The sequence below is a fragment of the Sinohyriopsis cumingii genome, chromosome 11, assembly GCF_028554795.1.
Source record: "Sinohyriopsis cumingii isolate HCF-2022 chromosome 11, ASM2855479v2, whole genome shotgun sequence".
Lineage (NCBI taxonomy): Eukaryota > Metazoa > Mollusca > Bivalvia > Unionida > Unionidae > Sinohyriopsis > Sinohyriopsis cumingii.
Genome location: NC_142971.1, coordinates 57,582,115 through 57,594,496, shown reverse-complemented (window position 1 = coordinate 57,594,496; position 12,382 = coordinate 57,582,115). Strand labels below are relative to the sequence as shown.

General features: G+C 33.7%; 1 protein-coding gene across 1 annotated transcript in view; it reads left to right on the top strand.

Annotated features, from left to right (window-relative positions):
• Positions 1-12,382, top strand: part of LOC149788512 (EGF domain-specific O-linked N-acetylglucosamine transferase-like) — a 160,320-nt gene that overhangs the window by 55,045 nt on the left and 92,893 nt on the right. The window contains exons 4-5 of the mRNA XM_089973524.1: positions 9,648-9,756; positions 12,260-12,360. Of these exons, the coding sequence (XP_089829650.1) occupies positions 9,648-9,756; positions 12,260-12,360 (210 nt within the window). The remainder of the gene's footprint in view (positions 1-9,647; positions 9,757-12,259; positions 12,361-12,382) is intronic.

The following is a 12,382-nucleotide window of genomic DNA, read 5'->3' as shown; positions in this document are numbered from 1 at the left end:
GCAAATAGGAGTTATTGGTTGTTGTTGTTGTTGTTTTAGGGTTTAACGCCATTTTTGAGCACACGATAGGCTATACATGGTGGCCAATATTAATGGTGGAGGAAAAACCCAGGAAAATCCCAGAAAGAACCACTGACGGAGTTATTGGTAAAATTCAGATCTGATTTAAATCACATAGGTAGTTATTGGTAAAATTCAAACCAGATTTAAATCAAATACTTTTTGGTAAAATCTAGACCTAATTTAAATCACATAGGTAGTTATTGGTCAAATTCAGACCTGATTTAAATCAACTGAATTTCAGATTAGCTCATTAAACCATTTCAGTTTCGTTTGGTCAATGTGTGTGTGTGTGTGTGTGTGTGTGTGTGTGTGTGTGTGTGATTTGGATATTTAACGTAGCTTTAACAATTTTTCATGATGTCTGCAGTGTAACAGTTTATGGTGATGTCTGTTACTGGGGCATCATGCTGCAGTCATGTAGCACGATGTCCCACCCAGTCACATTATCCTGACACCAGGCCGACCAGTCCTAACACTAACCTCTTAATGCTGAGCGTCAAGCGAAGCAACTGTTAGTACCAGTTTTGTAAGTCTTTGGTATGACTGGGCTGGGGATCAAATCCATGACCACCCGCATCCAAGGTGGATGCTCCAACCACTAGGCCACCGGAGAGCTAGGTCAAATCAGATGAGGGAAATTACAATTTTGTGACTATTAAAGTCTACTCTGTACAAAAGATAGAAACAAAGTGTGTGTGACTGGTACATTTACTTAGTATTTAGAGCTTTAAAAACCCACATTTGCATTAACTAATCGCTCTGTGGAAGTTCTTTTCATTTTTGCCAGAAATGGGTGTATGAAAAACATCTTTGGGGTTACTTTTAAAAGGATCCAATAATTATTTTTTCAGGATATTTTCATTGATCCAGGTGTATAAAAGATTTGTTTGATTATTTCAGCCACACATGCATACAATGTAAAAATATGGAAAATAAATTTGCATATTGGAAGCACAGTTTTTGTTCTCTGGCCCCATTTTACTCCAAATCTGAAACTTATCCTACTTTTTGCAGAGGTCCATGAGCAGTTAAGGCCAGTCTGAATTAAAAAGTAAAAAATCCAGACACACATGGGACTGAAAAAATTTGGGTCTCAAAAGTTATTGTTTTCTATCTGTATATTTTAACACAAGTAGAATATCAACATTATTTGATATTGTTATACAACTACATATTTCCCCCTTTCTCTAATACCATCCATTTTGGTGTATCTTAAACAGTGTTGACATTGTAGAGCTTAGAGTTAACCATAGTAAGTTAAAATTGCCAGTGAAATAGCTACAAAAGGTTTCTTATGTAAAATTTACATAACAGCACTTCTTCACGTTCACTTTGAACTGCCATTTCTCACACCATTCATATACGATCTACATTTCTGAAGGACTGTGCAGTTGGTAACCTATTCTTTAGATTTATAAAAGACTCTATTACCAGCAAATAAAAGGCTCAGAGTTTTAAAACATAACAGAGGCCATTGAAATATTTGGACCCCAAAATAGACCTTGAGGCATTGAAGGAATGACTTTAAACCAATCTGAACTTTGTCCATATAGGGCAGCTCATTGATATCTACACACAAACTAATATGAATGGATTAATCAAATTTGAAAAGCATGCACCTAGAATTATACGAAATGGTCAACCAATGACATTACATTTCTATTACAATACATATCTGTTGATACGTTTTAAGTCTTTCAATTGGTTTAATTTTGTATCATACATATATTTTGGTATATGAATCCCTTCATTATTTAACCTCTTTTTATTACCTATTGATTTTCTTGTTCAGACCAGCAATACTTCATCTTTGTATTCTTTATGGTCAGCATCGAACTATGTGCTTTAAACTTTAATGCATTGAAAAGTCATTTACATATACAGGCTCTTCTAAATAGAATCGGCTACCACTTGAAATAAATCAGGCTGACAATCTTTCTGTGGTCCAGTCAGGCTATTTAAAGTACCTGAACATATAATGTCTCTCACAAGATATTTGAACAGTTTCTCCTTTGTTCGTAAATCAGCTGCAGACAATTGTTACATTGATGCACATGTACAAACATTGCATGTTTTAAGTGAAAAAATTTTGTGGCATGGGACAGCAATTAATACATTCATTCTTTTTTCTTAATATTGTGTGCATGTATAGAAATGTTGTATGCTGATATTATTATATCTATCCAATGGATATGAGAATAACCAGTTTCAAATAGTTCTTGGATTGTAGTTTATGTAAAGGCAATTTGTGAGACATAAACAAATTCTCTGGAAGAATAAGTGTAAACAGCATGATCTTGTGGATCACTATCAATTTCTTTTGAAATAAAGTAAGTAAAACTTGCTAAATTTAACACTGGTTCACATTTTGGCCTAAAATGATGTTGTTAGTGAAATTTGGTTGAGTTTTAAAAAATTGAAATATATTTATCTGTCATTGAAATGCATTGGATAGAACTGGGAACTGAAACAGGCTTGAAATCTCTATCACATGCTTTCAATAATTGAATAAAACAATCCTTTATGAATACCTTTAAGAGAAAGTACTAGACTTGAAAGACATGTTAAAATGCTTGCATAGCACAGAATATTAGATGAGTTTGGTTATGAGTGACATCCCTACATATAAATGAGTTATCTTCAATCCAATTAACTGAGTTTGTGAAGGGTCCATTTTTTTCAATAATTTCTTCAGTAGAAAACTTATATTATCAACATACTGGACAAGTTTAAATATGAGGAACATACATTATGTTAATGTGATGATCCAGCATCTAGCTAATTAGCTCTCTTGAGATCATATCAGATTTTAAACAGACTTACTATGTAAGCTTGTATTATGAAAATCTGAGATAAATGAGATACTTGCATATAACGAGGATCAAGGCTTTTCAGACTGGGAATTGAACCTACAATCCTCTGGTCATAATTACCTTAACCACTGAGTCACTGCAAGGTCCTTTAGTGGGGCTATCAATAATTCCCAAGTTATGATTTCAGTGGCTGGGTCCACATGGCTAAAGACAGACCATGGAATTCATGTTGACTGGACAGATTAACATCCCTCACACACTTGTAATGTCAGGTACATGTTTGTGCTTTAAGGATGGAGGTGTACACATTCTCTAATACATGATCCAAACTCTAATCCCCACTGTTATGAAGAGATCCATTGGAGAATTTCTGGTTTTATGAATGATTTGCCCTTTTATAAAGCAACTCTATACTGTATATAGTCAAGGAAAGATGGTAAGTGGCAGCAGCATTAATAGATAATGTAGCAATTATGTGCTCTAAGCTTTTCTTTCCACATTACATTTTGAATAGACGCATGAATTTGCATTCATAATAATAATAATAATAATAATAACCTTATTTAAAGAGGGTAACACAATTAGCTAAAAACTAATCTACCTTGAGGCCCTCATACAAAGGAATTCATTTATTTAAGCTGCATCTCTGAAGCCACTGGATATATTGGGTTTGGAAGAAGGAAATAGAGTGGGCATTTCTAATCTCAACTGGAATACTATTCCAGAGCAGAGTTCCAGAGTATTGGAAACTTTTTTTTGAATAACTCCTTATTTGGTTTGGGAATTTTATACTGTTTGGTAGACATGGATCGCAGGTGGGGAGTATAACCAGGTAGCCTATACTGGAATAGTGATTGTAAATATTCAGGAGCACTATTATGAGATATCTTGTACATTAATTTGGCTTTTCTCAAACAGATTCGGTCTTTAATAGGTAATATTTTTAACCTACCAGCTAAACTTTCCTTGCTTTCTTTCTGGATTGATATTAGCCCAAATGCTCTTTTTTGAAGATGTGCCAGCTTTGCTATGTTTTTATCATTTGAATTACCCCATACTGTACTACAGGAGTCCAAATAAGGTTGTATGTAACTGTTATAAAATAGTTTTCTGTGCCTTTCAGGGAGAAAATGTCTTATCCTACTGAGAAGCCATAAACTTGAATTGACTTTTTTACTGATATGTTTGATATGTTCAGTCCATGATAGGTTATTATCTACCAGAACACCAAGTAGTCTATCATGATAGACCATTTGCAAATTTGTATCCTTCCATGTCAGACATAGTTCATCACTATCAAGATTTGTCCTTCTTTGCCGTGTTGAGATAAGTAATATTTTAGTTTTACCAGTATTTACCACCATGCCATTACATGTGCACCAGTTTTCCAGTTTGTTTAGTGCATTCTGTAAAGAAATTTCGAGCTCATGCTTTGTGTTTTGGATGTCTGACAATGTTGTGTCATCTGCATAGAGATCTGTAGATGATATTGAGTCTCTTAGTAAAAGTGGTAGGTCATTAATAAATAAAATGAATAGTAATGGACCTAGAATTGAGCCTTGTGGTACTCCATATCTAATTGTTTCAGGTTCAGACAGAACATTATTTATGTAACATGTTGTGTTCTCTCATTTAAGTACGAAGTAAACCATATAATTGTTCTTTCATCACACTGGTGGATTTTCAGTTTCTTCAAAAGGATTTCATGATCCACCATGTCAAAAGCTTTCCTGAAATCTACAAATACAGTTCCTATTATTCTATCTTGGTCAAGTGCTTGAAGCCATTTATCAGTTAGGGAGATCAAAGCAGTCTCACAGGAATAGTTCTGTCTAAAGCCTGATTGTTAGGGTGTAACAGCAAGTGTTTGGTTAAATATGACATGAATGAGTCATGGACATGTTTGTCAATCAATTTTGACAAGTTTGGTAGTATTGAGATTGGTCGGTAGTTGTCAGCATCATCCTTAGAACCAGATTTGTGAATAGGAGTTACTTTTGCAGTTTTCCATATTTTGGGGACAGATGAGGTTGCAATGCTTAAATTAATTATGAATGTTATGCTATCTACAATAGCAAAGGCAGAAGATTTAATGAGTCGTGGACCAATCTGATCAAGATTTTTTGACAAAGTTTTTTGACACTGGTGGGAAAGAGAAACATACCTCCTTAGAGATTTTGCTGCTGCAGAACTTTTTCAGTTCATTAAAGTTGTTTTCTATCACTGGCTCTTTTAACTTCGTGGTAATGTTGATGAAAAAATCATTGAAAACATTTGCAGTGTCAGTTTCATCAGTGACTATGGTGTCATTTACCAGAAGTGAGTGAATTTTATTTGTCTGTTTTTTGTGCGTTCCTCCAGTGAGTTCATTGAAGACTTTCCAAATGGAGTTTGTGTTGCTGTTTTTGTTTTCAAGCAATGATTGATAATAAGTTTTTTTAGCTTTTTTAATCATACTTGTTATTTTATTTCTCCATACTTTATATTGTGCATGGTTTTCCATAGCCTTGAATTTGTCTCGTGTTTTCATAGCATCTAGGATTTCAGTAGTAAGCCAATTAGGTTGAATTTCAGTCTTTACTCGATGTACTTTCAGTGGTGCACACTTAGATAATACATCCATGAATAAGTCAGTCCACACTCTCATGGCTTCATCTATGTCATAAACTGACACATTAGTTAGTTGGTAGCTTTGGACACAAAACCAAAACTCACAATAGATTTATAGAATAGGAAAAGGGCAATGAGGCCATCTCAACTCCACAGGAAGACTCTATTCAGTGGGAGGACCAATCTATCTATCAGGGACTGTCATATACACCAGGCATCCCTTGTCAAAACAGATTTGATCCTCTTGCTGATGCATGTTCTGAATGTGGAAACTTACCAGCTAATTGTACAGATTCAAATATGACTGATAGTTCAGATTTATACTATGATTATAAAAGTAGAAAATGCAGTTGTAGAAAAACTAATTTGTTATACAGTAATGATAGTTGTAATGATGATCACTGTGAACATAGTTTTAATACTTTTAATGTCTCCTTGAGTGCCTCTAATAGCATTAATACTAATCTCATGAATTTAGGAGTTTCTAGCAAAGGTTTACACATAGGTTATTTAAATATTCAGGGTTTTCGTGGAATGATTGATCAAGTGAAGTTACTGCTAACCTCTCCAAATAATAATATCCATTTATTTGGGCTCTCGGAAACAATGTTAACAGAAAATCAGGGTGACAATTTCTTGTATATCAATGGCTACGACAAATCTTATCGAAAGGATAGGAAAACAGGTGGTGGTGGGCTCCTTGTGTGTTAGAACCAATACTATTTGTAAAAGACGGGAAGACCTAGAAATACAGGAAATAGAATCCATTTGGCTGCAGATCACTTCAGAAAAAGCTAAGCCCTATTTAGTAGGTTTTGTGTACAGACCCCCATCATCACATACTGATTGGTGTGAATATTTTGAACTTCAAGTAGATAAAATTTCAAAAGAAGATAAAGAATTTTACATTCTAGGCAATATAAATAGAAACCTTCTCAATGATCAAATAAAAGTGAATTGGATGGATTTTACTGCTTCATTAGGTATGGAGCAACTAGTAAATGAACCCACCAGAGTAACATCTACATCTAAAACACTTATAGATCATATTTATACCAATACAAAAGAAAATGTTTTGGAAGTAATGGTTCCAAAGATTGGTATAAGTGACCACTTTGCAATTTTTCTAACACGTAAAGTCAATGGCAAATAAACAAAAAATAATATCCATAAATCCATTACTTATAGATCCTTTCAAAACTTTGATACTGTTAAATTCCTAGAAGATCTGAAACAGATTCCATGGAATACAGTCCTGATCTTTGAAGATATTGATGTTTTAGATACTTGGACAGATCTGTTCATCAGTATAGTGAACAAGCATGCCACTTTAAAAACACACAGGATAAAGAAAGACCACCAGCCAGACTGGATCTCCCCAGAAATTTTAGAAGCAATAAAGCAAAGAGACCAACTAAAATCAGTAGGAAATCAAACTGAATATAGAGTTTGGAGGAATAAAGTTAATAAAATGATACATTAAGCCAAACAAGTGCACTATAAAAAAGTGCTTGATGAAAACCAAAATAATCCCAAAGCTATCTGGAAAGTGTTTACAGGGTTTGGTGCAGGCAAATGTAAGAGTAAAGCTGAAATTTTATCCCTCAATCATGAGGGCATTTACACTGATAATCCAGCTGACATCTAAAATATTTTTAACAACTTTTTTGTTCAAATTGCTGAAAACCTTAAAGAACCCAGAACTTCATCTGATCATCTGGAACTCAAACATTTTTGTTCAAAAAACTACCAAACAATATAAAGTTTGAAATTCCTGAAATGAGTCCCGAATTTGTGTTGAAATATTTTTAAAAAATGGATGATTGTAAAGCTACAGGACTTGATATGATTGGACCAAGGCTACTAAAGGTAGCTGCACCTGCAATTGTAGAGAGTATAGCTTTCATTTGCAATGAAAGTATTAGGTCTAATAAATTTCCACAAACATGGAAAACTGCCAAGGTTATACCACTGCATAAAGCAGGAACAAAAGATGATGTAAATAACTACAGTCCCATCTCTATCCTTCCTTGTCTCTCCAAATTACTAGAAAAACATGTACATGATTCTTTTCTCAACTATTTAAACACTTATGATCTTATTCATGATAATCAGTCTGGCTTTCGCCAGAATCACTCCTGTGAAACTGCACTTGTATCTTTGATTGATAAATGGCTGAAAGCATTAGATCAAGGAGAAATGGTAGGCACTATTATGGTTGATTTTCGTAAAGCTTTTGATCTTGTAGACCATGAAATTTTGCTTGAAAAACTAAAAATCTATCAATGCAGTGAAAACTCCCTAAACTGGTTTACTTCTTACTTAACCAATAGAGTGCAAAAAGTATCTTGAAATGGTCAACTTTCTAAAAGTAAAAATATTAATTGTGGAGTACCACAAGGCTCTATCCTTGGGCCTCTGTTATTCATACTATTTATCAACAATTTACCTCTTAAGATTGGAACTTCTATTTCTTCCACTGACCTTTATGCAGATGATACTACACTGTCTGAGATTGGTAAAACCAAAACAGTACTTGAAAATAACTTACAAGATGCTCTCAACAGACTTCAAGTATGGTGCAAGGAAAACAGTATGATCATAAATACAGAAAAAACGAAAGCCCTACTAGTTACAGCACAACAAAAACGAGCAAGGCTAGATAGCGACAAACTCCAGGTTCTATTTGATAATGTGAGCCTCAATATGACCTCTCAAGATAGAATTCTTGGTGTATTCATGGATAACAATCTTACTTGGTCTATTCACATTAAACATATTTCAAAAAAGGTTAACTCTTATCTTTGGCTACTGAGGAAAATCAAAACATACACTCCTCTTCAGTATAGGGTCATCTTTTATAAAAGTTATATTCAGCCATATCTGGACTACTGTAATGTAATTTGGGGTAATACCTCTAATTCAAACATGACAACACTTTTAAGACTCCAAAAGAGGGCTTGCCATTTAATTCTAGATCAAAGTATAGACAATTTTCAGGATGCAATGAATAATATAAAGGTTTTAACAATACATGAAAGAATATTTCTTAGAAAGACCAAATTGATGTATAAAGTATCCAGAAAAGACATTCCTGTCTATCTAAGCAATATCTTTCACCAAAGAGATGTTGATGGCACTTCAAATTTAAGGTCCATAAGAAGAAAAAATTACATTATACCAAGGCCAAAGAAGGAATTGTTTAAGAAAAGTTTTCAATATACTGGTCCACTGGTATGGAACAACATTCCCAGTGACATAAGGCAGGCTCCTAGCATTTCATCTTTTCACAATCAATGTCTTAAATGGATGAAATCTTTAGAAAATTTAACATTTCTAGTACAAAAAATACCGCCAGCTTTTCTGTAATTTTACATCATTTTCATAGCTGAATTTTTCAATGCAGGATTATATTTTATGTTTTATATATGTTTATGTTTTCACTGATGCCTGTGAATGTGTTCCAGGCTTGATACTTTGAATTTTAAAATTACTTAATTATTTAGTGTCAAGCCAGACTCTTCGCATCATGTTGTATATACTGTCTATCTAAGCAATATCTTTCACCAAAGAGATGTTGATGGCACTCCAAATTTAAGGTCCATAAGAAGAAAAAATTACATTGAACCAAGGCCAAAGAAGGAATTGTTTAAGAAAAGTTTTCAATATACTGGTCCACTGGTATGGAACAACATTCCCAGTGACATAAGGCAGGCTCCTAGCATTTCATCTTTTCACAATCAATGTCTTAAATGGATGAAATCTTTAGAAAATTTAACATTTCTAGTATAAAAAATACCGCCAGTACATAACAGATAGAAGGCCTCAAGGTAGATTAGTTCTGTAACTAACTGAGTTACCTTCTCTAAATAAAGTCTTTATTATTATTATTATTAGTTTTAAAAAAGTTTTTAAGTAAGGTCAGCAAAATGTGTGTACTGACCAGTTAGTGTGCTTTGATGATTTTTCTAAGTAGTTGTCCTCTAGCAGCCATTGGCCACTAATATACTAGTATAACAGTTGTTTTCAATTGAGATTGTAATACAGGTGATCTTCATCATGCTGGTAGGGGTGGGATGTGGGAGGGGCACTATTATATTTATGTGACAAAATTGCACACCATACCTCTTACTTACATGCAGTGCTTTCTTTCCTTGACAGGACAACAGACCCCAACAGTCAGTTGGACATGTTCTGGAAGCAAGCAGACTTTGGTTATGTAAATGAGAGACTGAAAGAGATGAAGAGACTCTGTACACCAGATACTCAGGTATTCAAATGAGAGGGAAACTGGTGAAGAGGAAATTCACTTTATACTGTAGGAAGGATGAGAGGGAAATCAATGAAGGGAAATCTACTTTGTAGTGTAGGAAATTTTCATGTCATTCTGACATCACAGAACTTCCTATGACTTGATGCTAATGATAGCTACATATTCTGATGTAGTTTTGGACAAGCTTTTGTTAGAATGGGAATAATAGTCCTATGTTTGAAGATTTAGGGATGTTAAAAGTACCTTTTGATTGTGTATATGATAAATCATTTCCTTAGACATCTTGCTGGTAAAATGCAACTTGCAAAATTAAAACCATCCTGTATTAGAATCCTCCAGTCCTCAAATACAAGAAGTAAGGTATTAAACAAGGCATTGAATGTACTGAAAGCTCTTCAGATTAATCGGCAGTGTTGATATATTGATCTTTCATTGAAAATGAGAGACTTCTAATCATTATTAAAACAGTTTAAAGGTGAAATTGCAGAATGACTATTAACAATCATAATGTGTTATATATTATGCATTTTAGTATTATATCCCTTAATATGTATTGCTTTGTTAGAAGACACTGATGTTTTTATTCAGTTTCTTAATAAATTATTTATATTTGAATTTAAACTACCTGATATGTAGGCATGGTAGTTGGCTGAATTGTGTCAGTAAACAGGTTTGCGTCAAACTGCATGCATGGGATTTAAATGTATAATACTAACATTCCTGTGCACAATATTGCTGCACATTTTTTGCTGACAACTCTTGGTTTCTTTTAAACTTTTACAGGAAAATAGTAACAGTTCAGAAATGTACATAATATCATCTGGTAAGAATTTATTCAACATTTGCCTACTGCTGTATCCAGATTTTTAATAGACCCTAAATCAGAAGATGGGAGGTCATTCAAAAGTCTTGTAGACCACAACAAGTAAAATGTAATGGCGGTCATATAAAGTTAACATTGGATGAATTATGAAATAATAAAAACAAAATTTTAGATAATTTTTGGTCTTTACAGCACATGGACTGCAACACAGTTGCAGAGTATGTCTTGTTGTCTCCTATGTTTTCCTGAAAAGCAGGTGAAATAGTATCAATGTTTCCATCCTTCTACCCATCACTCATTTGTTTCCACTCATTAATATTAAAATGGTTCAAAGAGGAAACTTGGTACACTTGTACTAAATTATTAGAAGGTGTGTTGAGTACCTCAGTGGGGATCAATCTGTAGAATCATGGTAATGGCTCAGTGTTTTCACTTTTCCCCTCCACTTTCCTTTCTGCTCCTTAGCTTTCTGGCCATTCAAAATTAAGGGATGATGGACGATATACTTACGGTATACATCATCATTACAAGGTGTTACAGACAGCATTGAGAGACTTATTTTCATGGTCGATGTCTTGGCTCAATAGTTTAAATTTTTCCATCGTACTTTCCAAGATTTAGGGATGAAACTAGTGTTGTTTATTACATTGGTGGTCCTTTCTTCAAGGTCAAGGTTACAAGTCAGATTTTAAGTTTTCCATAACACTTTTCTGATTATAACTGAGAAGCCTTTACAAATTTATGGATCAAACTTGGTATATTTATATGTTATCATTAGAAATTGTTTCATTTAACAGATTTGGCATTGTGTATGGTAATTGGTCAGTATTTTATTTTGGCAATTTTCAGTCTGTAATTTAAGAGCCATTTGAGATTAAGAAACAAAGCTTGATATCTCTGCACATCTTGTGTACCACATTTGGGTTCCTATCATTAAGGTCAAGGTCAGGGGTCAGTATTGTTAGTTGTTACTTTCCTTCATTCTATAACATTACAGCCATTTGAGATTAAGGGATAAAACTTGCTATATTTGTTATGTTCCACATTTGGTTTCCTATCGTCAAGGTCACATGCCAATGTTTTAGGTTTCTGCAGCATTTTCCATTCAGATGTACAATTATGACCTATTTAAAATACGTGAATTTAAACTGACACACTTATATATTGTTTTTAGAAGAAGTGTTGCTTTCAACATTTGGGTCCTATCTTCAAAGCCAGGGTCACATATTTTGCTTTTGTTTCTGCTTTGTATTTTTGAGGTTCAGGATGATCCATGTTATACCAATATTTCTCTGAAATTCTGTAATTTTCCAAACATACAGTAAGCCAGCATAGTTATTTATAAAAGATATAAGCACTTGAACCATTAGATATGAATCACACTTATTCAGCTTGTGCCAATTACTTGTTAAACAGGAGGACTGATATATGACAATTCCTTGCTTGCTTTGGCACAGATATTACATGGGAAATTGAAATGGAAATATTTTTTTTCACTCTTTGAAGACATTATAGAACTGTTATTAGAAACAGTCTAGTGGTTGTGTCTCAGTGAGGAGAGGGTCACAATTTATTCAAATTAAAGTGATTATATAATAGCAGAAATGTTGTCACCATGCATTAACCACAAATATGAGTATTTAGTATTCAAATTTTAAAATTTCTTTTGTGTTTCAGAATGGCTCCAGTTTGGACTGTGTTAAGTATGCTCAATTTTGCAGAGGAAAGAATATTTATTTTGATTTTAGAGGGTCCAATATTTCTCTATCAAAAATAAGGTATTGATTCAAACAATTTTAA